This window comes from Suncus etruscus, chromosome 8 (genome assembly GCF_024139225.1).
Source record: "Suncus etruscus isolate mSunEtr1 chromosome 8, mSunEtr1.pri.cur, whole genome shotgun sequence".
Taxonomy (NCBI): domain Eukaryota; kingdom Metazoa; phylum Chordata; class Mammalia; order Eulipotyphla; family Soricidae; genus Suncus; species Suncus etruscus.
Window position 1 is genome coordinate 121411461 of NC_064855.1, and position 27049 is coordinate 121438509.

Sequence of the window (27049 nt, forward strand, 5' to 3'; positions counted from 1 at the left end):
CCATCTCAGCAGAACCAAAGTGCTGGGCCTCTCAGGGGGGACCCCCCTGGATCTTCCTGGTTCATTAGAGGCAGCTACTCAAGTCCACCCCAGGCCCCCACCCTGTGGGCCACTCAGCAGCCAACAAGGTTCCACTGGGTGCCCAGCAGGGCAGAAGGAGACCGACCCCCTGGAGCTTGAGGGGGGTCTGTGCCGTGTATTGATTCCAGGGCTCTGGGCCCCTTGCACCCACCCACCCGGGGCCCCACGACAGGCTCCTGCGTCTTTCCAAGCCAGGAGGGGGCCAGTCTGGGCACGGGGGGCGCAGAAGGCAGGCCCCACCGTCTCCCCAAGCAGGAGCGCTTTTGTCCCACGAGTCCACCAGCTGTCGAGGTGCACCTTGCACCCCGCCAAGACGAGTCCACTGTCCCCTCGGACGCAAGTGGGGCGGTCCAGTGTGGCTGCCCCCAGCCCGGGTGGTCAGCGTTCCGGGAAGGCCCAGGCAGCCAGGCTCAGACCTTGTAGTAGATGTTGGCGGGGCTCTGCGGGGGCATCTCCTGCACGATGTAGACGGGGTGCCCGTAGTCCCCGCTCACCTTCTCGTAGTGTGGACAGAAGACCCCGTCGGCAGTCCGCAGGGGGATGATGATGTCGCTGGGCTCGGAGCCGTTGTTGTTGGCGCCGCAGCGCTTGGGGCTGGCCAGCGTGCTGAGGGACAGCGTGGCCGCGTGCTGCGGCGAGTGCTTGCGCTGCCGCCGGCGGTACTTGAGCAGCAGCACCACCAGGGTGATGATGATGATGATGAAGATGATGCAACCTGATGCGATGCCGGAGAATAAGGCCACTTGAGAACCCAGGAGGTTGTGTCCCCCGGAATGTCCCCCGCTATTGCCATCCGGGCTGGAACCTGCGGGAGAAGGACGCAAGAACACAAGGGGTGGTCACTTGAGCTGCTCCTAAGAGGGCCAGGACCCGGCCAGGACATGCCAAGGCCAGCGAGGATGGTCAGGGAGAGTTTGGAAGTACCACCTGCTCCCTGGACAGTGCTCAGCTTGGAGGGAGCGTGGGGACGGGGAGGGATGCCGAAGAGGACCGAGTTGGGGCCGGTGGTGGAGGCAAGTGACTGCTGGGGACAGCAAGCCTGTCCGACTGTCCATCCGTCTGTCTGCCTAGTGCCCCCATCTATATTGGGCACATGTTCTCTGCCAATGCTGCTAAGCAAATGCGGGGCAACAGGAGTCCTCTGGGTCTGGTCTCCTCTCTAAATCTTGGCCAGCCAAGTATATGACTGCACATTCTAAATTAGAAACACATTTCCAGAAGAAGCGCCTGGAAACTGTGAGCGATCCAGTCAGGAGCCATCTCATCAGTCTCGGGGCATGGGACCAGCGTTGGGGATGGAGCGAGGCACTGGGCAGTGGGGACTGAGGCTGCTTCGGGAGAGTCTGGCAGCCGGAAAGAGCACTTCCGGGGCTGGACTCACTAATCTCAGGACCCAGATTTCATGAGGAGCTAGGATCACAGTCAGATAGATTGGGGATGGGGGGGGAGCTAAACCAGTCAGTCCCAGTCAGCAAGAAGGAAGAGCCAACACTGCCCCCGAATTCCAGCCTTCACATACTTCTGGTCTGATGAGACGGGGATCAGAAACACACAGTCGCACCCCAGAGACACACAAGGCACATTCACTTTCATACACAGACACTCATACACACACATTCACTCACACACACAGTCTTGGACAAAACACAGACACTCAGACAGACACATACATTCACACAGTCCTAGACACAGACATACAGATGCACAGATACACACACACACACACACACACACACACACACACACACACACACACACGGCCCAGTGCCCTTACCTGGGTTTGGTTTGACAAAGGGACTGGTGGTGGAACTCCTCCCGTTGGTACCAGCTTCCAGCTCCGGGCGCCGGGTGGGGTTATTGGCTGCCCCGGCAGAACTGGCATCTAGGGAAAGTACGGGGTTACTCCTGGAGTTACTCTCAGCCCTGCACCCCGCAACTCAGAGCTTTAGGAGCTCGCGCAAGAGGCTAGACTGGCACAACAGAACTTTCTTCTGCTATGAGACACACACATTGGGCTGTCCTCCTGAGACACGTGGCCGGGTAACTCAGAGGTGTTGGAGGGGAGAGAGACCATCTGTGCAAATTCGGGGACCCCCGCAATGGCTGAGTAACCCGTGACTGCACCAGGGAGGAGAATCCTATCTGCCTATCTGCTACGACATGGGTCCTATCTGTGGGGTTTGGAGAAAGGCATGATTAGCAAAATTCCTGGTTCAGCTGTCCTTCAGCAATGCTTGTTTGGACTGAAGAGGTGTTTGCTTTTAAGAAGAGAGTCACGTGTGTGCATGTTTACATGTGTGTGTTTGAGAGTAGCAACAGACAGCAGGGCTGAAGGGCCTCTCCCAACTTGGGGTGTGGACACCATATTCCTTCTCTCCAGACTGCAATCTGTGAGTACTGACTATGGGGTAGGGGTCGGCTGGGGGGTCAGGGGGTGCGGTGCTCACGCCCGAGAGGGCAGCTTGGAGAAGCAGCAGTGTGGTGGGTCGGTGTTTACCTTGTCCAACCTTCATGAGGATCTTCATGGCTCTTGTCTGGCACACCCCTCCCTCCTCGTTATCCAGGCCCTCCAAAGACCCATTTGATGTAGCTGATCAAAAACATAAAATGGACAAAAGAAAAAAAATAATAAGGAAAAATCAGGAACTCAATAAAGGCAAGTTTACATGAAACATGAAATGTCTGAAAACAATCGGAGAAAAATCATGACCCGCCCTTCGTGTGCCCAAGGTGCATGGAAGGATGGGATGCTTAAGGCCAAAAGAAGAGAAACCAAAACAGAACGAGAAATGGGTTCTAGACAGAGGTCGCCTCCTTGGTCCCTGGGGGTGGGAGGGAGATGGGGAGATGGGGGGTTCCCCCATGGACCTCTAGCTCTGCCCTTCTTCACCCACAGGGGCCAACTGTATCAGGGCCAAGCTCCCAAGAGCCCTCTCGTGGATAGTCATTTCAGAACGTGGCAATCACGGATAACATCTGCTTCCTCCAATACATATTTCCTGCCTCCAGAACAATTAGCTTCGGGGACCCTGTTTGTCCAGCATCCAAGTTCTGTAAATACCCAGAGATTCCCAGACCTTCTTGCCCTGTTCCCAGCCTGCCGTGAGCCTGGGATGCCCCTAAAAACCAGCTCTTCCAGGGGTCGGCTTGCCCCTGCCCCCAGCATGTACGCCCACTCAGGAGTGGAGAGAGGGTTGGCACTGCCAATGTGTCTCGACAACTAAGGGGGTGAACCTGCATATACACTGCTCTTCTCAGCTGCCCCCCAACTGCCTGAAATGCCACTTGCAGAGGAAAGAGGAGAGGAGAAGGAATCCATTTTTTTTTTCTGGCTACACCCAGCAGTGCTCAGGGGTTCCTCCTGGCTCTGAACTCAGGAATCACTCCTGACAGGCTCTGGGGAGCCTATGATATAATGGGGCTCGAACCCGGTCGGCGCATACAAAACAAATGTGCTATAGCTCTGGCCACAAAGGATGGTTGGCAGAGGGAGCACTTCGAAGAGAGCACCAGGAGTGGGCTGGTCCTGTGAACCCGGGAGCCACTCATTTGGATCAGGGATGACTTTCTGGCAGAGAGGAATCCCAGAGACATTCTTGAAGCAGGTTGTTGCTTCTGCAGACATGCTCAGAAACACACTTGTCATGAAGGCATTTTCAGGGGCCAGGGAGGGTGCTGGCAGCTGGCAGGGGCTGGTCCCCTAGCGGGTGAGTTACGGGCTTTTACTTTCCCCGTGTGCTGGACAGAACAATGGGTGTCTCCCTGGGTATAAATATCTCTGCTTATCTCTGCTTCCTGACCTCTCACGATCCTATCTCCCTCCTGGCCCTGCTGACACAGACTTTCTCCTGGGAAACTAGGCAGAAGGGGCCTGGTCCCATCAATGATCCCAGGATTATTGGGGAGGAAACCCAAGAAATTACACAGCGTCCTTGTGGAGACAGTTAAGGACTGTTTTGCAGAGATCTACAAACACATGCTGAGAATTTTGCTTCTCTGAATTTTACAAAAATGACCTTTGTCCCCCTTCCTTTATCTCTGCTGCCCCCACCCCCACCTCCCCATCCCCACACCAAAAAGTCCCCAGATACGCTGCCAAGGCCTCAGCTTGGGCACCACTGATGGGGTTGGGGGGGGGGGTCATTTCTGTCCTCTTCGCTGAACTACTTTTCTCACTGGCAAGATCTTGCTCAAGAATTAAGAGACACGGCTTTGAACTCCAGCAGCATTTTGAGGTTTTTAGATTCCCCTACAGATGAAGGAAGCAGTCTGCAAGTGTCCCCACGGGGCGACCTTCGGGTCACCGGGGAAATATGCGGAGGACAAATGCAAATATTCTTCAAATAAGAAGGACAGAATGGAGGGAAATAGAAATGGGAGGGGGTGGAATAAAACGAGGAAGGAGGTACAGAAGGAAATAAAAATGGGGGGGGTAGGTTGGGAGGGTAGAATAGAGGTTCATTTGTTTAGTCTCAAAGCAACAAGGTCAAAGGTTGAGATCTAAAAGCAGAACAGGAACGTAGAAGAATCCTGGAAAGACTGAGAGGGGCCGGGAGAGAAGGAAAAGTCGTTTGGACCAGGTCTCAGATATGACACAATGAGGGGACTTTTGACCACCAAGGCCAGTTACTGGGCTGCCCAGTAGGTAATAATATACACACATAAGGACACACAAACTCCAAAACCCCCTAAACATACCCTCCATCCCTGATCTAGCATCATCAGCTGCAAATTGCAGGGAGCTATGCTCAGAGTGAACCCCACCTGGTCCTCCTCTTTGGTTTCGGGAGACAGGAGGAGGGGATGAATCCAGAGGGAGGACACACACACACACACACACACACACACACACACACACACACACACACACACACACCCCAAAGCTGGGCTCAGCCTCCAGGCCTTAAATGACCTCAAATTTGCAAAGGCTCCTGGGAGACGCCAAGAAAATCCTCCAGCTCGACAGCCAGGAGAAACCCCAACAGTATAAGAGGGGGTGGAGCTAGGTCTGCAAGGAGAAGAGACACCCCCCAGCCAGAGACGAGGGTGGAGGTGGCGGCAGAAAGTCTGGTCTAAGGGGTGGGCAGCATCCGAAGGAAACTCAGGAGCAGGTCTCCGAGCTGGGTCCAGTGGACAGGCAGTGGAGTGGAAGATCGGGGCCCAGTTTCGAGAGATTGGAAAACGCAGGTCTGGAAGCAAAACTCGACATGGGAAATAATCCACACCAGGTTGGACGGATAAAACAGGCTTCACCACAAGCTCTCTGTGAGCAGGCAAAAGGTATTGGCAGGCAGACAGGCTAGCCCTGGGCCCGAAACTGGAAGGGACCTCTCTGATTTGAGGTCTTTATTGGGAAGAGAAGGACCACCCCATGTGTGGAGAGCAGGTAGAGATAGGAGACCAATCCAGAGGTACTTCCAGTCCATGAGAGGCAAGCATAAGCAAAGAAGAATTAACCTGAATAGTGTAATAACAGGTTATTCCAATAGGCAGAGATGATAGCCAACAGAAAGGACGCCAACACCTGCGACACAGCATGGCCAGTCTAGTAGTGTTCTGTTCAGTCTCATCTAGTTCCATCCATTCCCACCCAGTCCCATCCTGACCCACCTCTCCATCAACTCGACTTGGAAACAAGACCACGACCCCATGTTCAGACTCTGCAGTGACCCCAGAAGCCCCACCACACACGCAGAAACTCCAGTGGGGAATGAAACTTACTTTGGGTCATGACACCCCTTTTCCTGGCCAACCTACAGAGCGGGTAGGTTGAACCTACAGCAAGTGCATGATGGCACATCCTGCCCTACTCTGGGGCCTTTCCTGCCCTCCACCCTCCCAGCCACAGTGGGCCAGCTGGATGCCGGGTTAGCAGTGTGGTGGAAAGAAACATTCCCCCAATGCATCTACATCCAGTGCCTAGATTTCCTTTCTTTTCAGCCCAGGCGGAGGAAAATCCAGACTTCATAAAATTAAAATGTGCTGGGAATGTTTACACTTAACCAGGAAAATCTTACTTAGAAAAGAAAGTGATCACTCTGGACAAGAACTAGATACTGAAAGGAGGGAAAGTAACAGGCATGATATCCCTTCAGGAATACTATTGCAAACCACAGTCGCTAAAAGGAAAAACAATAGGAGAGACAGAGATAGAGAGAGACAGTGATAGAGAGACAGAGAGAGTCAGAGAGAGAGAAAAAGAGAGAGAAGAAAAATGTCTGCTCAGAGACAGGTAGGAAACTGAATTACTTGAGGCAGGAAATGTGCCCTGGTGAAGGGTGTTGAACATTATAGGACTGAAACTCAATCATGGACAACGTTAAAAACAAACCAACTGTATTATGAATAAGCCTGTAACCATGGTATATCAATAAAATCATTAAAAAAAAAAGAAAAGTCAAGAAAAGATGAGTCAAGACTGCAGACATGTTATATATATAAAACCTGCATTTGGAGAATTCAGCTTAGGGGTCTAACTACAGGTTGGAGGTCTAGAAAAATGACTAGAATGTTCTGAGTGGATTTCACAAGGTGGAGATCGTTGGTCAGCAAAATAAAAGGGTGAGGAATGAAGCTACCATATTTTTGCAACTTATGGAGCAAATGCCACCTAGAGCTGAAGCATGAGTGCAGCGGAGGTGAGCATCTAGAAATTATGTGCGTCTTATGATTGGGTGTGTCTTATAGAGCAAAACATATAGTATATAGCACATTGGGGAAGGTGTTTGCCTTGTCAGCATTCAACCTGGGTTTGACCTTCTGCATCCCATAGGGTCCTCCAAGCCTGCCAGGTGTGATTCCTGAGTGCAGAGCCAAGAGTAGCCCCTGCGTGCTACTAGATGTGGCCCAAAAGCAAATGAGAAAGAGAGAAAAAAAGAGAGAGACCCTTGATCCAATTGACTGAGGGTCTCCCATAACTCCACAAACACTAAGAAAATACATCAGTGTGTTTCCTTGTGGCGGTCCCCGAGGCCCGCTTCCACGTTCTTGTGTCCCAACTGGCCTCTGGATCAGAGGGACTGGCTCCCCTTCTTTCCCGGTAGAGGTGAGGCCACCACGGGCTGAGCAGGACACAAGAAAAGGAATAAAGCGCCCCAAACTGTCCCTACAGTAGTATCTACAGATGCTGAGAAGGAGGAAGAAGCTTATTGAGCATGATATTTGCAGCCAGATGGTCGCTACTCTCCAGGTCACAGAATGGGGTGTCATTAACCCAAGATTGGGGAGTCAGAGATCAACTCACAGCAAGAAGAAGCCAGACTGACCCCACGAGTTCTGAATGCATATCACAGCAAAACAGCTTTTATCCAAATCCCTCAATAACATCTGTCCTTCATCTTTTTCCATGGTGTTCTGAGAGCTGGGCCTCGGACCAATCATCTCAGGCCAGCCCATCCTATAACCACATCATCACATCACATCACAGATGCCCACCAATTCTGGAAACGTGAAAAACGACACACGATTCCCCAAGACACACACCAAATCACCACATGACGCTGAAACAAGGACGGCACCAACAGTGTCTGTCCCTGCAGCAGACACTGGGCTCTTCACTCTGCAGTTTTGCAAGCAACAAGATTCAGGGGGGGTAGGGGGGTGATATGGAAGCTTCAGGAAGGAGGCTCATAAATGCAATGAAACTTCAGGAACACACACAACCCAAGAAGCCAAGAAGACTCATCTCCTTCCCACGCTGGCACAGGTTCAAATGCAAAAATAGAGAATGCAAATGCAAAGTACATTCTGCAGAAGCAGCATTTCCATTTCCAGACCTCTGTGCCCATTTCACCCTTGAAGATGTTCAGGCAGGAAATTCTAAGCCGTGGTTGCTGCGGGACCAAGAGGCTTCCTCCAGATATGATTTCTGTGATGAATAAAAGCCTCAGACAGAGAAAAATGTTTAATTGGGGCCAAAAGCAGTGGGGGAAAACCCACTTCTTCCAGTTTCCTGCAAAGTCGCATGTTTTTCTGGGTAGAATGTAGGAGGCATACCACTACCACCCTGCTCTCCCAACACCTTGTTCTTCTCTTTGACAGGCTAACAAATCAAACTCAGTTTTGATTTGGAATCAAGAGACATTGAAGTCAGTCCCTCACACGAAGCTGAGGCCCAGGGAAGTAGTCTTTCTCATCTAAGGAAATAAAATCCACCCCTCTGCAGCAAAAAATGTCCCAGTACTGGCCTCTGACCCTGACGGTTGCCTCTTTAGAGATTTGAAAGCTGGGAATCTTCCAGTCGGAAGGAACTGGCATTTTCCAAGTCTCACCCTGGATTTCTCTGCTCCACAGACTGACTCAGGAAAAAAACATCAATCTGGAGACCCCCAGTAAACCTCTCCTGGGCCCCAGCTTGAAAAGCAGAGTGATGGTCATGAGCATCAGTGGGTGCCTCTGAAAATGACGAGGAACTGACTCTATTTCCAGTGTCAAGTGCTCACGGATGGGACCTTCTGTTGAGGTTGCAGAAATAAGAGCTTTTTTGAAAGCATGACCCTCTTGTAAACATCCGACCAGCAGTGCCCTTTAAGGCTCCTGGCACCAAGGGGCTAGAGTAGGAACTGCTTTGGGGGGACCAGAGGAAAGCGAGAGGGCTCTCTGGGGGGGCTGACCCTGCAGGTGCATTATCTCTCATGGTCACAGAGTTGGACAATAGCTGGACTGAGAGAGAAATGTCCCATCAGATGCTGGCATCTGGTGCAGTATCCTTGGGCAGCTCACTCTGTCCATGCCAGAGTTAGTGGCCCTCATCTGGTCACAGTTTCTCTGGGTTAAGTAAACTGAGTCCTGAAGCTGAATGACAGAACAGAGGAAAGGTGCTTTCCTGGCATGCTGTTGACCCAGGCTCGATCCCCAGCATCCCATAAGGTCCCTGAGCTCTCCAGGAGTGACTTCTGAGTGCAGAGCCAGGAGAAAGCCCTGAGTGCCACCAGGTTTGGCCCCAAACCAAAATAATAATAATAATAATAATAATAATAATAATAATAATAAACAACTGAGTCCTGAGAAATAGCTGATCATGCATCAGCAGAGCAAACTGACAGGAGAAATCACATCCATGTATACACATGTGAGTCTGTGCACTCCTGTGCTGATGCGTTTTCAAGAAACCAAGCATGTCTGTGAGTCCACACTGAGGTTGGGGCTGCAAAGCCAGACTCTGGGGGTTCGGTGACATCATCAAGGCCTTTCTGTGCCAACACGAGTGTCTTCATGAGCTTCAACTTCCACCCCTCACTCCTCAGAGCATTGGCTGGTGAGACTTTGGCGTCTTGATTGTTAAAGATTCTACTGAGGGGAAACCTCCCTTTCTTAGCCAAAGACTTGACAGCTCAGAGGAATGGGGACTCGGGCAGGTGTGATCTCTCATTAGTATAAAAATAAAGTCAGGATAATTTCACGCAGTGTTTCAAATCTAGTTTGCTGTAAAGACATTTATCTTCACATCCAGAGATCCAGGTGAGAACATGGCAGTCAAGAACAGCTGTGAGCCGTAGTACAGCAGGGAAGACATTAGCCTTGCAAACGGCAGACCTGGGTTCAACCCCAGCATCCCGTACAGTCCTCTGAGCCTGCTAGGAGTGATTCCTGAACACAGAGCCAGGAGTAAACCCTGGGCATCCCTGGGTGTCCTCCCCTCACCCCCCCAAAAAAAAAAAAAACTAAAAGTAAAACAATAGGAAAAATTAAAAATTCCAGAATTAAACCTCTGCATGGGACAAATCCTTTTAAGGGTTTAAATTTAAATTTAAGATTGGTGCCCACAGTGGGAAGGGTGTTTGCTTTGCACAAGGCCAACCCAGGTTCAATTCCCAGCATTCCATAGGGTCCCCCGAGCCTGCCAGGAGTGATTTCTGAGTCGCCAGAAGTAAGCCCTGAGCGCTGTTGACCATGGCCCAAAAAACAACAAAGAAAAAATAAAAAATAAAGATTGGTGCCCAGAAGATGACTTCAGTAGAAAGACCAAATGCCACATTTCATAAAACATAAGAGACAGGAAGCAGGACACTGGCTGGGCACATGGCCCACCCCGTTCAATAACCCCTTGCACCCTGGTAAGGTCCCCTGAGGCCCACCAGGAGTGATCCCTGGTCCCCACTGGGTGTGGCCCAAAATTTAAAAAAAGAAAAAGAATGAGGTCAGAGTTCTCAAGATAAAACCCAATTCTCTATTGTATGCAGTAAATAGCTTCCTTGGAACATTCAACATTTTGAAGACTTCCTGGCACAGAAGAAATGGACCAGCTCAGAGCAGGGGTGACTCGGAGGCTTCTCCCTAGAATGAAGTCTTTAGGGCACATTTTCCCCGGGGGGTTGGCACTGCCAGAAGTGGTAGAGGGTCAGAGGAGCCTGTGGGAGGTGGATATAGAGGGCAGCTAGCCCCTACCTGCTTCCCTCCCCTGTCCTTATCCCCTACCCTGAAATCAGATTCCACAGGACGATGCAAGAAACCTTTGAGACGAAGCAGAAACTACATTCTCCACCCAGGACGAAGAAGCTCTATGGGACCATTCTGTCTATTTGTCCGTCCAGCTCACCATCCCAAGTGCAACGCTTGTATTTGGTGACACATACCAGAAGGCCCTGCCTTCCAGGACTTGCATGTTATGAAGTTTTCATTACAGTCCCCCTACTTGGTGGTCCACTGAGTGAGCTGCTCTAGGTGCTGAGAACCTTTGCTGAGGCAGAGCTGTGTAGGCCCCTCCAGGCTCAGAGGCTCCTGGTTCTGTGCTCAGGAGCAACCCTTGGTGGTGCTCAGAGATGATTAAACCGGGTCAGCTGTGTTCCAGTGCTTAGTTGACCCTAGAGAGATTTTATTTTATTTGCTTTTGGGGCCATGCCCGGCGGTGCTCAGGGCTTACTCCTGGCTTTGCACGCAGGAATCACTCCTGGCAGGCTCAGGGGACCCTATGAAATGCTAGGAATGGAACCCGGGTCATCAGCGTGCAAGAGAAACATCCTCCCACTATGCTATCTCTTCAGCCCCAACCCTGGGGAGATTTTAGATAGATTGTCACTAAGGCCTGAAGCCAACTGATGGGGGATGTGAGAAGGGGGAAATGATGAACCTCCCACCTTTCCCTCTCTCTTTACTCCTTTCCCACTGCCTTGGGGCTTTCAGAGCTGAGCTCTATGATGGGCACTGAAGAACAAGCAGCATGTCTGAAACACGCCCAAACTCCTGGCTTTCTTCTTGTTCTCCTTCATACATGATATGTATCATGTACACATTGCCATGAGGACATGTATCCACCGAGTGTCTCCTTTCTCCTTGCTTAAAATATTTAGGCTTGGCTAGAAGGCCACACAGCCCACTTGGGGTTTTTGCCTTGGGGAGCTGGATGGAAGAATGGATGGTTCTTGGCCTGATCAAAACTTAGAATTGGGACTGGAACAGTGGCACAAGTGGTAGGGTGTCTATCTTGCATGTGCTGACCTAGGACAGACCATGGTTCAATCCTCCAAGCCAGGAGTGATCTCTGAGAGCATAGCCAAGAATAACCCCTGAGCATCACTGGGTGTGGCCCCAAATACCCCTCCAAAAGAACAAAAAATGAAAACAAACAAAACAAAAAAAATCAACTCAGAATCACTCTCATGTTCTAAGCCTGTTTGCTTGCAGAGACAAATCTCGCTGTCCCTCAATTCCAAGATTCCTGAGAGAAGCTGAGGGTCACACAGGACACAAACTTGGCCACACTAGTCACACTAGTCGAGCCGGAGTGATCAACACCCAGCACAGGCAACTGCATCCACATACATGGCACACAGTTCCAAATGCTGCTCCAGGCCCTTCTCTGCCTCTTGGCTGTAAAGCTCCAAATATGGGCCATAGCTGGCGGTGCTCGGGGCTGGCTGCTGGCCCAGTGCTCAGAGACCCCTCCTGGAGGGACACCTAAGAGGAACCCACCAGATGGGTGGGCCAATGCAAGGCCTAATGCAAGACTCTTAAGTCAGCTGCTCTGTCTGGAAAAGTCGGGCTTGCATTTTGATCTCAGAGGGATTCTAATTTGTGCTGATCAATGATGTCTAAGGCCATGTGAACTTTTCCAGTTGGTTTTGTTTTTTGGGCCATACCCAATGGTGCTCAGGAATTACTCCTGGTGCTTGGGGGACCTTATGGGATGCCAGGGATCAAACCCAGGTCGGCTGTGTGCAAAGTAAACACCCTTTCCAGTGTGCTATCATTCAGGCCCCTTACATGATCTTTTCAGGTTTGTTTTTGTCTTGGGGCCACACCCAGCGGTGCTCAAGGGTCAATTATGGCTCTGAACTCAGGAATCACACCCGGTGGTGCTCAGGGGGACCCTATGCAATGCTGAGGTTTGAACCCAGGTCGGCTGGTAAAGCAAAAACTCTCCCTGTTATACTACTATCTCCAGCCCACTATAGGAACTTTTCAGAAGTCAGAAACAGAGGTGCCAGAGAGTAGGAGGTTGGTATTAAAAATTTTTTTGGTATCTTCCAAAAGCCCCCCAAGACTGCCCACTTCTTCCTCTCTAAGATTGGGATACGCCCCAGGTATGATTACTGGAAGCCCCTATCTCTGCTGATGGTCCTACAGATGTAGCGACATCTCCAGCCCCAAGTGCCTTGCACTCCTGCATGTGGAAGGCTGATGAGGGCTTAGAAACCCCCACTTGTGCCCCAAGTCAGCCCTGCCTACCTGGACCATCTCCTTCCAGCTCAGTGAGCAAAGGGCTGACCCCCAGTGTGAAGAGCCGATACCCACAGATGGAGCACTGCCAGGGGGCACAAGGATGATGCATTTCTTATGATCCCCAAACACCAGGGGGTCACCCCCTTGTATAGTTCAGCTCCTCAGCAGGCATCTGTGCTTTTGCAGTTTGCCTCAGCCTGGCCCTGTGTTTCTCCACCCCTCTGGGAAAACATCAGTGATGATATATGACACAGCAGCTCTCTCTCTCTCTCTCTCTCTCTCTCTCTCTCTCTCTCTCTCTCTCTCTCTCTCTCTCTCTCTCTCTCTCTCTCACTCTCTCTCTCTCTCTTTCTTTCTATCTCTCTCAACAGCTGGCTGCTGAGAAAATGTTTCTCACCTCTCTTTCTCTCCTTCCTTCACACTATCTCTCTTCTTCTCTCTCTGTTTTCACTTCCTCAACCCCTCCCTCTGTCTCATCCTCCCCCAGTTTGATTGGGCATCTTCTGAGAGACAAGTTGGGGTGATTCTGGCCACAAAGCGACACGGACATGCCTGGTTCTGGGACAGAGAAGCCCAGGACAAAGGGGCATTAGCGACAGAGGACAAAGGCCCAAAGGAAGGAAAACTCTCAGCAAGATTTTGCAGCAGGGACCAAGACTTAGAAAGGTCCCTGCAGCTCCTGCTCCAGGCAGAACTTGCCAGGCTGCCTCCATACCTGCTCTGGGCTGGCAAAGGGCACCAGGCAGGCTGCAGGTACCCTTCCATCCCAGAGGTGGAGGGTGAAGCCCGGTTCAGGCGTCTCAGCATATCGACGCACACCCATTCTCTGTCAGCAATGTAGGAGCCTCATCCCACAGTCTCAACTACAAAGTCCTGCTCCCACCCTCGTGCCAAGGATTCTGAAGCCACCCATGTCATCACCTCATGCTGGGTAGACTCAGACCTTGGCCTCCCTTGCTGGCAAGAGGCGCTGACCTCACTTCTATCCAGCAGATCAGGAAGGTCTGTGCCCATAGGTGTTGGAAGTCTCTAAAAGGAAAAGTTTGGGACCCTCCAAACTGCCCCATTGTAAGGCCAGAGACTCCCCAAGTAGCAGGAAGCCATTATTAGAAGAAGAAACCTCCCAATGACACAAAGAAGGACACCCACAGCAAAAGTTGGGAGTGGAACTGGCTGCATTTGGAGTTTTATTTCTATTGTTTTTGTTTTGTTTTGGGATCATACACGAAGAAGCTCAAGATATACTCTTGGTCTGTGCTCAAGAATTCTCCTGGTGATGCTCAGAGGAACCCTATGGGATGCTGGGGATCCAAGCCGGGTTGGCCATGTGCAAGCCAAGCGTCCTACTCACTCTACTATCCTCGCAGGCCCTGCACTGTTTTTGCTTGTTTGTTTGTTTTCTTTTGGAGTCACACCCAGTGGTGTTCAGGAGTTCCTCCTGACTCTGCTTAGAATTTACTCCTGGCAGGCTCCAGGGAAGACCCTGTGGGATCCAGGGAAGAAAACTGGGTCAGCCATTTGCAAGGCAAGTACCCTCCCCACTGTGCTATCAATCTAGCCCCTGCACTTGGGTTTTTTTTTTTTTCTAGACTTCACATTTTCTTATATTCTTAGGCATTTTAATTTATCTTTGCAATTTTGCTCAGAAGTGGCATTTGCGTTTTTGGAAAAAAATTTCAAAAGTAGCAAATGTAACTGGAGTTTTCCAATTTTCTATGCTCTGATTTAAAAAAAAAAAATTACTTTAGAGAAGGAAGCCAGGGGCAGGAGAGATAGCACAGCAGTAGGGCATTTGCCTTGCATACAGTAGCCCTGTATGGGATCTGATATAGTACCCCGTGCCTTTCAGGAGCAATTTCTGAGCACAGAGTGAGAAGCAACCCCTGAACAAAAACAAACAAACAAACAAACAAAAAACAAACAAAAAAAAAAAGAGAGAGAAGGAAGCCAAAGGCAGGCCTGGGAAATGGTGACTCAAGGGACACCCCACCTAATCAGGCACAGTCCCATAGGAGGTGGCTTCCGGGGAACCCACCAACCAGGCCCATGACACAGAACAACATGAAATTTGCCTTTGCTAGCAAACAATCTCCAACCTCTCCAAGGTCTTGCCTTGGTTCTGGACTGGAAGTGAAACATTTTCAGGAAGGCCATGAGCCAAAGGAAGGGCACATGCACTCCACCCTGACCTGCCCTTCCCTCAGTGCCCTCACATGCCAGCTTGTCTGGAAGCATCAGACTCCCACCCTTACCGCCCTCCTCCCCGGCTTCCCAGGACTCACACAACAGAACCATCTTCTGCCAGTTATGGGTTTTTCTCAGTACAGGGCCTTGCAAACTAAAAACAGCCCCCCTACTTTCAAAACACACACACACACACACAACCACAGCCAACACCACCAGCACCCTGTGCCCTGGCTAGCTACCTTAAACAAGGGATCATGTGGGGTTGAAGAGATGGTCCAGTGAGTAAGGCACTTGCCTGGCCCATTTGATGGCTCAAGCCCCACTAGAAATGATGCCTGAGCACTGCTGCATGTCTTTCCAAACTCCCCTTCTCTGGACAATAAAAAGGAATCAAAGACCCAGAGCTGGGAATATCTCAGGCTAAGGACCAGCTAGGACTGGGGCCAATAAGACCAATTGCCTTAGAAAATGGAATGACTTTAGCCAACAGGTCCGAAAATGGAAAAGGCATCACCACATGTAAAAATGAGGGAAGGAAGGAGGGGGGCAGATGAAAAATCTGCAGGTAGCAGTAAGTCAGGAAGGATTTTTTTCCTGCCCAAAGGGTCCCCTAACACCTCCAGCAAGGAAGAGGCACAGATTTGATTATGCAAATCTAAACCCGGGGCTAATTACTGAAATAGGTCACTTGAAAAAGTCAATCCTGAACATGAAGGAAACCCGTCTATGGCGTTTTTGCCACATGTCAAAACAAATCATCATCGATGGTTAGAATTAACAAGGATGCATATCATTTTGTCTTGTCGCTTCCTGAGGGAAATTTCCGGTAGGTTCGAACAATTAAAAGTTGACTTTGATCCGATGGTCTGTTAGGGGAAGGGGAAAGTTATTAAAGGCCCAACAGCAGGTCTGTCTCCATCGGGAAGGGCCCTTCCCAAAGACAGATTCCCCCCAGAATGGTCGGTGGAGTCTGAGCCATCGGAACGGGTTTCAACTGGAGACCTTCGCTCTAAGGACCATCACATTCAACAAGCTCAGGCCACAAGGCTAGATAGAACCCAGGCCACTGGGACTCTGGGCTTGCACACCTGGGATGCTGAGGGAATCTCTCAGCACACCCCTCAGTCCATTAAATGGAAGTCCCCCTGGTGTGGGCAAAGAAATGCCTCTTGGGATTCTATCCCCAAGGAAAGAATGAGCCAGTGATGTTCACAAATACTTGATTAGCAGGCCTATGCGCATTTGCTTTTTAAGACACTCAGATTTGGAGTTAAGTTACACCATCCTTCGCCCGGTGCCAACACAAATACTGCCCTCATTTTCTGTCTCGAAGTGAATCCTTGGCTGGGTGTGTTCAAGAAATCTGTGGATCTGAGTCCTGATGTCTATACAGTCAAGGACTAATCTGGAATGACAGTGGGAGAAAAGAGAATCTGACAGGGAAACTAATGACTTCAAACATCAACTTGGGAGGGCCTGGGATTCTTTTTATTGTTTGCTTTTTGGCTGGGGATGCTCAGGGATGAGCACTTGTGCTCTGTGCTTCAGTTATCACTCCCGGCGGGGCTTTGGTGAGCCTTCTGGGGTGTCGGGGATCAAATCTGTGTTGGCTGCATGTGTGCAAGAAAGAGCCTTCCCCGCTGTGCTATCATTCAGGGCCCTGCCTTGGGGACTATTGAAGCAGCGCTGGAATGTCAGCATCAGCGTCGAAGACCTTTTTAAAACTTGCTCTTCCCAAGCCCCGTGCCCTTTGCCTGGTGGGCTGAGTATTTCATCAAACGCGACTGAAGGTGGGTGGAAGGAGGATTCTGTGCTCTCCCCAATCCCAGTCTGACGTGTCTTTCGTGGTTCAAATCTGGGGACTCCTCAAGTCCTTGCACTTTAGATCCCCTCCAACAAGCACTGATCAGCCAACATAGCATTGCTTCAGACTAACCCCAAGCTTTGACATTCTTTTATCTGAGTTCTTGCAAATAGTAAAAAGCTCTAAGTACAAGAAGCTGTTACTAAACCAAGGCATGGACTGATTTATTTATTCATTCATTTATTTTATTTATTTGTTTATCGTTGGAAGGCCACACACTCGGCAACATTCAGGGGTTCCTCCAGGCTCTGCACTCAGAAATCACTCCTGGCATGCTTGGGGGAACCATATGGGATGCTGGGAATCGAACCTGGGTTGGTCACAGGCAAGGCAAACTCCCTACCCACTATGCTATCGCTCCAGCCCAGGATGCTATATCTTGATTCCCATTTCTACGGGATAAGATGAACTGTGCTGGGGTCCCACCAACAGGATGCACAGTGGGAACTTGGGGAGTCAGAGGTGAGGTAGGGAAGAGGGGATGGGCTGACTCTGCCAGCGCCCCCTGCAGGCCTGGCCACACATCAAAGTCCCAAGAATACAAGCTTCCCAAGGCAGTTGCTGGCCTCAGTCCCCACATACTCCACCCTCCCCAGTGGCCCCCAGGACTGGCTCAGAGGCCCAACACAGTTGCCACACCACCTTGCTGCTGGGCTGTCTAAATCCACGATTGCTGTTCACTGCAGTGAGCCTCTTGAAAGTTCCCATTTCTCCTTCATTTACAAAAAAATTGTTCTTTTTCCAAGGCTTTCCATGATTTCACAAGTGGTTGGTTTGGCCCTGCTTTCTATTTTCATTTTATCCTTTAATTCACCAAGATCCCTTGGAGTTCCACTAGTCTGGTGAAGCTACTCTCTGGGCCTCCAACTGGTTCGAAAACTGGCATTTCAGGGCATGAAAACAAAACACCTAAAGGAGACGCCGATGCCCATCTCAGCTTTCTTGGCTCTGAGCATCACAAATAACCCAGCGCACCCTGCATCCCACAAGTCTCAGGTGAGCAGAGATGCCCATCCGTCCACCTGGGAACCAAAGTCTAGAGCCAAGAAGCTAAGAACAAATATCTTCATTGTCTGGGTGGGGGCTCCACCACCTGAGTGCATGGGGACCTGGGATCAGCCTGAGTCAGGGTGGCTCCTTCTGAGCCTTGGCACTCTTGGCCTTCATAGCCTCCTGTGTGAACTTGGCACAAACAGAACCCGAGATGCTGCCTCTGCTCCTGAGAAAAAGTATCCCATGGTCATTGAGACGGAGCAGCCCCAATTTCTGTCTCCAAGTTCTGTCTCTTACCACCACTGAGTCTGGTCTCCTTCCACCTCTGAGCCTAAGTGATCCTGTTATTCTAAGTATGGTTTGCAAGAACCCACATGGCTGGACCCTAAGAGCTCCACCTTCTCTTGACTCTACTTTCAGGAGGAAAAGGGAACCATTGACCTCAGTGTGAAAGATCATTACTTCCTACAACTCCCAGCATACAATAGATACTACTTGGATGGATGCGTGGATGGGTGGATGGGCAGACGGACAGATGGGCGGATGAGTGCATGGAGGAATAGAGTAGTAATAGCATAAGATTTACCTATCCAAATCCCACCAAAGGTCCTTAAAAATGGCTTGTCGGTGAAGATGCTGAGTCTCTTCAGATAGATCCACTTTTTTAATACTATAAAACTCTAGTATTTTTTCCTCTTTGAGTATTTAGAGTAATAAATCAGTCCCTCAATCTGCTACTTTATTTTTAAATAAAAGGACAATCTTCATCAAAGATCCTCACCCAATTATTCACCACCGTAATAATTTTGAATAAAACCCTTCTCGCCCCCCAAAAAGAAAGGAATCAATGCAAATCTACTGAGCTTATCCTATTTTTTTTCTAGGAAGAAAATGAGCAGAATCATACTTACATATAATGTAATAATCTTTGTTCTTCTGAAATTCTAGGCCCCATAGGTTAGGGCTGAATTCTTGAAACTTGATAGTAAATTTTACATCTTGGTCTGGCTTGGCACAGTTGAGGAGCGGTGTGTTTTCCTTCTTAATAGTGCATCTGTCTGCTTGGTCTTTATCAACCATATACACTTTATAATATTCATACTGGCCAACAGTCTGAGAGTCCACTTTGGGGCAAATAATATCCAATTTGTCTCCTATCTGTGGATATAGTACCAGTCCTTGTCCCGGGAGAAATCTAGAAACAAAATGGAAAACAAAAATTAGATAGTGAGTGGGCAAAAATGCTTGTTCCCAGTCAAGTGCAATGGCCCATCATGGTCTGCATGGGGCCCCATCCTCCTCAGAGCAGGGGCACCTGGAGTGGTAACGGGAGGCAACGGGTCCAACAGGGGGAGGCCAGAGCTGAAGGAGACAAAAAGAAGCCTGGACTGGGCAGTCAACACGCCTTGGCACCACCCCTACAGACCTGCAGCAACATCTCAGGGCATTTCACTGCCCGCCAACACCTGTTTGCTGTGTCTGATCCACTGGCAGCCTCTCCTGCCTGTGCCACCAAAAGATGGCACCAGCTCTAGGCATGGTAGAGGGAGGTACTAAAGCTTTGTTGTCTTGATGTGTGGCCATGTGGCAATGCTGTTAAAAAACAGACCAGTTTCACCCAGAATGTTTCAAATCACTTATCATCATTAGTCAGCGACAGATTCTCCACAATGGGCTTCTTGTTCCCTGGACAAAAGGAACCGTCTTCCGAACCCATAAAAGATAACCAGGATTAATTAGTTGTGCCATTGGCTCGTTGGTGGTGAGATGAAGAGTCGCCCCCAATTACAACTGTCCTTGGGCCACCTCCCAATGAGACATGCAGGCTCCAATTAATCCTTGAGAAATATAGAGAACTTTCGACCTCAGAGGACTGATCCACTATGCCCTCCACCGATGCTGGCCACTCAGGGGACACCCCTTCTGCCTTCTCCCCTTTCTTGGGTCTCCTTTGCTGGTGAAAGATCTTTCTTAAGGGAGCTGGGGGTGGGGTCCCGTGAAACTCTCGGTGACATCTTTCTGCAAGTGCTGACTCTCAGGCACTGAGAAATCCCATCTCGCCCCGCGCCAGGCAGCCAGCAGAGCCTGCAGGCTCATTAAAATATTAAAGCTGAGAACAAAGCATCATGTGGGAACCCTTCCAAACCAGCCCTTTAGGGAAGGGGGAAGCCCACCAGCCAAGACCAGGAATGGTCATCGATCGATCGCTGAGCGTCCAAGTCAGCATGATGGGGTGTCCTCCTCCCAACCCAATTTCCAACCCGGCCCCAGGGAACAGTTTAGAATTTACAAGGACTGGGATTTTCTGCAAAGCATGTAAGGCTGGCTCTGCAACACGGCAGATCGTAACAGAAATTACATGATACGTTTATGTTAAAATATAAACGCTCTGCCTGGGATAGAAGGGGCAGGACTCTTTTTCCTTTGGGGAAAGAACTATTTTGGGATTCCATCAGCATGGACATATGAAAGGGGGGACCCTTTTTAATAACTGAGCTCCTTCATTCAGCAAGAACACAGCCCAGGATTCAAGGAGAAAACAAAGAATGAACAAAGAATCCTCTTAAGATCTTTCTGCAGAAATGCAAAACAAACTTTTATATATATATATATATATATATATATATATATATATATATAGAAACTAATGAACCCTGACAAATGCCAGCCAACCCTGCTTGAATCCTTGAAGAATTTTCTAAAACTTTTGATCAATGTCCATCACCACTTGGAAGCAAACTGTCTGAGACTTTCTGGGTCATCTCTTATTGGAGGCAGATATTGGAGGGTAGCGACACTTCAAAAATCCAAGTCCAGGGGCTGAAGTGATAGCACAGAAGCCTTGCACACTGCTTACCTGGGTTTGATTATTTGCATTCAATAGGGTCCCCCAAGCACTGCCAGGAGTGATTCCTGAAAGCAGAGCCAGGATGAACCCCTGGCCACTGCCAGGTATGGCCCAACAAACCAAACACAAAACCAGTAAACAAACCAAGTCTAGAACCCTGAAAATGTTCTCTCTCTCTTCTCTGTCTCTGTCTCTCTCTCTCTCTCTTACACACACACACACACACACACACACACACACACACACACACACACACACACACACACACTTCCATCTCTTTGTGAACACAAATCACCCAGAATTAGATTTTGGTGGTACCTCCTCCCAGCCAGACCCTGTTCACCCACACAGAGCAGGCCCTTCTGTTCTGTCTCAGGAGATCTGAGAACCCAAAATCCTGAGAACTGTGAAAACCCAATGCCAAGCTATGCCAGGGGTTCTCCCCACCCCATCTGTCCTACTCTCAACTGACCCAGGGATCCCTTCTCTGTCCTGTCTTCTCGCAATTGCCTCAGCCTCCGTGGGATGAACCTCCTCTGCCGGCACCCTAACCCAGGGGCTGACCAGGAAACAGGAGATCCTTGATCAACAGCTGGGCAGATGTGATGAGAAAAGAAAGGCCTTGGGTACCCCTGCTATCCCCAAGAATATTCACCATCTCTGCGCATCGGAGACACATAGAGGAGTATTTTTCCGACCCAATATTTCATGAAGCACTGGGAAGAATGTCTCTGGGAACTTCCTCTCTGCTTCCCAAAGCTCTGTTACAGCCCTGGCTGGCACTGAAGGGGTGTGGGGTGGGTGTAAGCTAAAATGCTCATGGGGGAGGGGGAGTCTGGTTCAAGCATGTCAGGGTTCTGATCATCTGGGGGAGAAGAGAAGGGAAGTCTTTTTTTTTTTTTTTTTTTGGTTTTTGGGCCACACCCAGTAACGCTCAGGGGTTACTCCTGGCTATGCACTCAGAAGTTGATCCTGGCTTGGGGGACCATATGGGACACCGGGGGATCGAACCTCGGTCCGTCCAAGGCTAGCACAGGCAAGGCAGGCACCTTACCTTTAGCGCCACCGCCCGGCCAGAAGGGAAGTCTTGACCAGAGAAAATCCTAACAGGAAATGTTCATTGTTCCTGCCCACAGGCTCAACGTGTTCACCAACCAGCAAATGCCAACAGCTCCCACCACCTCAAAGAGCACTGAGTGTCTTCGGGGTATAGGTAGTCACATGGAGGTCAGAATCCAGTCATTGGGGGTATAGAAAGATAGTACAAAGGAGAGGGTATTTCTCATGCAGGTGAATGACCCAGGTTCTGTCCCAGGCATCCTCTATCAATCCCGAGCACCGCTAGGCTTGGAGTGATCCCTGAGCACAGAGCCAGGAGGCTGCCCTGAACGCAACAGATGTGGCACTGAAACAAAAACAAAAGCAAAAATCTTTGAAAGTTTGTGCAAGAGTTCTTAAAATAAAACACACCAAAACATAGGAACTGGAGAGATCACACATCGAGGAGGGCTTTTGCCTTGCTTGCAACCAATGCAGGTTTGATCCTTGGTATCCCAGATGGTACTCTGAGCACTGCCAGGAATGGCCCCTGAGCACAGAATCAGCAGTAACCCCTGAGCACCACCAGGTGTGCCCCCCAAACAAAGTGTGTGTGTGTGTGTGTGTGTGTGTGTGTGTGTGTGTGTGTGTGTGTGTGTGTGTGTATTACTGCTTTATTTAAATGTATTCAAAGAAGACCCCATACACCGAGCGGATTTAGAGGCATACTTAAAATAAAAATACACAGCCAGGGATTTACTACACACAGAAACTGTGAACACCCTTTCAGGGAGGAGATTAACAGAAGACAAAGACTCTGGTCATGGGGAATTTATGAGCTTGTTCCCTGCAGGCAGGCAGGCCCACCAGGCGGCTGACTCAACCCTAACAAACAGCCCAAGGGCTCCAGCTGGTAGGTGTTCAGACAGAAAGTAAGAGCTGAAAGAGGACATCAGGGACTGAACAAGTGGAAGCTTCCAGAAGTCCCAACAGAGCTAAGTCAAATGACGGGTGCTAAAGGAGGTTCAGCAGTCACAATAACCAGGCGGTGCATTGGGGGTACGAGGGAGTTTTCCTGAATCAATCCCATGTTTGCGGACAAGGGTCAAGTATGGGGGGCTTCTCTGTGAGCACTCGAGTGTGGGCCTTTCTCTTAATCCTTTCTTCAGCCCTTTCTCCTAAAAAGGCAAAACCATCAGCTGCTAGAACTACAGATAACAAGGCATTATCTTTAATCACACTCAGAAGGACCACCAACAACAAGGCTTTTTGTGTGTGTGTGCTTTATTTTTTAGTTTTGGGGCCACACCCAGCAGCACCCAGGGGTTACTCCTGGCTCTACAGTCAGAAATTCCTGTCAGCAGGCATCGGGGACCACATGGGATGCCAGGAATTGAACTCGGGTCAACCATATACAAGACAAATAAATGTCCTCCCTACTGTTATTGCTCCTGCGGTAACAAGGCTTTTCTTTAATTACACAAATAACAAATCATTTCTTTACACTTCTCCGGTTCACACGCAGTCCCTATAGGCTTGAACACAGATAGAGTGGGCCACACAGTGGGTAAGGCACTTGCCTTGCACGCAGCTATTCTGGGTTTGATCGCCATAACCTTGTATGGCTCTCCAAGCAAGCCCCGAAAGGAGTGATCCCTGAGCACAGAGCCAAGAGTAAGTTTTGAGCACCACTGAGTGTGACCCAATATTTTTTTTAAAAGATCTTACCCACATTCATGCATTCAATCACAGCGTGTGAAGGCCCATGAAGCACAGCTAGGCAAGTGTGTTTCAGGCTGTGTGGAGTTTTCATAGAAAAGCCAGGATGTTTGGGGAAAAAAAAATCAAGAGAAAGTCAATCCTTGGGGGCTCAAGGACAAAGGCCTGGACAGTCCTCAGAAGATGCTCAGCACCCTAGAAGGCCACCTAGAATCAGGACCCACCCAGTAATCGGAACCACAAAGCGAGGAGGAAGCTGATTCCAGTACTGGTACTCTTAAGGACAAGGATACATCAATTCCAAATTGCTCTATACACCACTTTTTAAAATTCATTTTGGGCCACACCCAGTGGTGCTTATCAGGGCTTACTCCTGGCTCTGTGCTCAAGGATTACTCTTGCCAGGACTTGGAGAACTATGGATCCCACCCAGAAGAAGAGGTCTGTGCAAGGCAAGCACCTGGCCCACTGTACTATCATTCTGACCCCTATCTCACATTTCTTAATGAGAAATGATAAATTCCCTGTGTTACAAAATCAAGTCAGTGGCCCTGCTGTTTCATCTGGAAAGCTGGCTCATTGTATGGAGACGTGTCCTTTCCAAACTGTTTAGAAGCCCTCTGGCCAAGTTCAGACATCTGGTCTACCCAGGTTCGCAGTAGACCCTCAAGGTCTGTCATAAATAACCTCACGGTCAGCTGGCTTTGGAAGTCTACACGAAAGAATAGTTATGGACATGATCAGGTAACTAAGAGGGTCCCCCTTGTCAGGGCCCCTGTGACACAGGTGAAGGTGTTTTTGTTCAGTTCCACCCAAACTGAAAGTGGTTAGAGGCATCATTTCACCAGGTCTGCTAGGTTCCAATCCAAAGCAAACAAAACAAGAGGCGGCCTACAGTTCTGGGCACCCCAGAGCATGTGCCTTCTCTGGCGTGGGCTGGCCTTTGCTACCTTCCTGGGAGGGAATGGCAGGGGGGAGGCGCTCCCCAACTGGAGTTCAGTCAGCTTCCTGTGCAGAGGTTTCCAGCTGCAGAGACTTTTGAGTTGGGTTGGGCTGGGCTGAGCTGGGCCAAGGAGGGGGCCCTTGAACCTATTCCCAATGACTCATCCCAAGCAAGACAATGGAAGTGAAGCCTTGGAGGCAAATATAGGGACAGCACACCAGGGACTGACTGAGTTGGAAAGTCAAAACTTTCCAAAGCTAAAGGGCCTGAAAGGACAGAAGTGAGATCTTTACTTTGAGCATAACATCATTTAATTTTTTTCCCCATCAAATTGAATCCCTGTTTTTCAAAGTTACTCATCACACCAGGCTCTCCTACTTGCACGAGGGAATACTTTGAATCAACCTAATAAACGAAATTAGACATTAATAACTAGGAACCGAGATTAGATCTCGGATCATCTAAATTAGACACTTCATCATTGTAGGAACTTTTTAATAGCCCAGCTATTAGGTGACACGACGGTCTTTGAAGCTCCAGCCCACACCACACCGGGAGCTCATGGGGGTGCTGGGAGAACTGGGCAAGCACCCAGAATGCATCTGCCCAGCACTTGGCTTACAGCACTCCCGCCTCCAGCCTGAACAATTCTCTCACCTGTAGACTCTGGCCAGAGGGGTTTATGGGCCAGGCCCCACAGGGCAGGGGATGCCAAGACACCAAGAACACAGTAAAAGCTTAGAGACAGGGGTTCAATGGAACCACAATGGCTCCAACAGGCATTGGAGAGCAAACTTCTATGCCACTGACCAAACACTCTTCTTCCCAGTGGGCCCAGGAAGTGAACAGAACAGACAAATGTCCAATAGGGCCATTCTCTGCTGTTGCCTGCTAAGGGAAGGGAAGGACTGGCCCTCTAGAGGAAAGCTGCCCAGAAGTGACCACTGCACAATAATGTCCAATTACTTTGAGAGACATAGGACAGCAGGGAGGTAATTTGCCCAGATTCAACGCCCCCTGCATACTGTCTGGTCCCCTGAGCACCACCAGGAGTGATTCCTGACTGTAAAGCCAGGAGTAGGCCCTGAGCACTGCTGGGTATGACTCAAAAATCAACCAACCAACCAAACAACCAAACAACAAAAACAACAAACAAACAAACTATACTCTGCAGTCCAGGGCAGAAGAATCCAGCTGGCTGTACATGAGAGATGGGGTTTAGAAAGATGGAGTTGGGAATGAGGGTGTTAGGCAACGCCCCCTCTCCCACAGCCTGCAGATCTATAGTGCTTCTGACTAAGCACCAGTTGGGATCTGGGTGCCATAAAGTCCAGGAAAGCTGCCTCACATGCCTGTAAACGTAGGGCCGACACTGCCCACGGAGCAACTGGCTGGGCTCCTGCAGGTAACAAAGCTGAGACTCACCAGGCAGGAGGCATGCCCGACAGAGACACTCTTCCCTCAGAGGGTGGCCAGTTCCAGGTGGGAAGATGCCAACAGACATGCTGTGGGCCATGGGATTCTGTCCCTTGAGTGAGCAACAGGGCACCCATAAGCAGGATGAACACAGAGGCTTTACCCCAAACTGCTTTAAGCCACAGCATAGTGCTAGATATAAGGGGAACTATAGCTTTCTGTGTTGTCTGGAATTGTCCCCTGGGCTGGAGAGAGAGCACCGTGAGTAGGGCACTGGCCTTGAATGCAGTGAACCCCGAATTCGATCCCTGGCACCTCATAGGATCTCCGAGACCTGTCAGGAGTGATCCCTGAGTATAGAGCCAGAAAGAAGTCCTGAACATTGCTGAGTGTGCCCCCCCCCACCAATAAAACCAAGCAAAAACAAAAGCAAAACCCAGAATTGCCCCCAAGATGAATATTTTATGGTTCTGGGCTCACTTTTCAGATTCTGTCTCAATACTCCAACCCTGCCAGTTTCTTGACCTGCAAAACCCAACCTTCTCATTACCTAAGAAAAAGGGAAGGTGTCTGCATGGTTGTTTTTTTGTTCTTTTTTTTTTTTTTTTTTTTTTTTTGTCAACTTTCAGGCTGCAATTACTCGAAGACCATTAAAGGACATTATCAAGGTCTCAAGGGCAACCACAGAAACTTCAGCCCATTTTGGGAGGTGGTCATTCCTGTACACCCAGTTTGTTTAAACTAGTGACAAGAGTGGGTCCCAGGCCAACTCAACTTCCCCTTGGGCCTGTGCAGGGCTGGGGAGCTGGATTAGTGCCCCGTTTTATGCACAGATGATCCCCACAGTCAAAACACCAGAGATCCTTTTGCATGGCAGGGTTATGGGTAGGCCAAAATGCCAGGTAGCACACCTGTGTTTTTCTAGATCTTGGAAACCCTGTGCCTGTGCCCTTAATATGTTCTTGCTTGGGTGACTACAGTGAACAAAGAGCAGAGCTGAGACGTGCAGGTGAGGCTGGTGGAGGCGGCACTGTTGGCACCATCCCGCACCCAGCTGCCTCCATTTCCCCCTGCTGCCAGTTCAGTAGAGCTCTGACCTTTGACCTGGAACTTCCTTCTGGACTTGACTCTACCACCCACACCTACAAGGTGCTAGAATAAGCAGCGAACCCAGAGAACTCCTGCCCACCCCGAGGTGCCTTCCAGAATAGCTCAAAGCCTTGGGCACCCCAGAGATGCTGGGGGTGCATTTCCCGAGCAAGAAAGTAGGTAGCCCTGTCCACCACAACTTCTGGTTAGG

General features: G+C 49.8%; 1 protein-coding gene across 1 annotated transcript in view; it reads right to left on the reverse strand.

The window, feature by feature from the left end:
• Positions 1-457: 457 nt before the first annotated feature.
• The window catches only part of EFNB2 (ephrin B2), a 41639-nt gene continuing 15047 nt past the window's right edge, over positions 458-27049 (reverse strand). The window contains exons 2-5 of the mRNA XM_049778148.1: positions 18697-18980; positions 2579-2671; positions 1856-1963; positions 458-886 (exon numbers count right to left, since the gene is read on the reverse strand). Coding sequence (XP_049634105.1) covers positions 492-886; positions 1856-1963; positions 2579-2671; positions 18697-18980 — 880 coding nt within the window. The 3' untranslated portion in view covers positions 458-491. The remainder of the gene's footprint in view (positions 887-1855; positions 1964-2578; positions 2672-18696; positions 18981-27049) is intronic.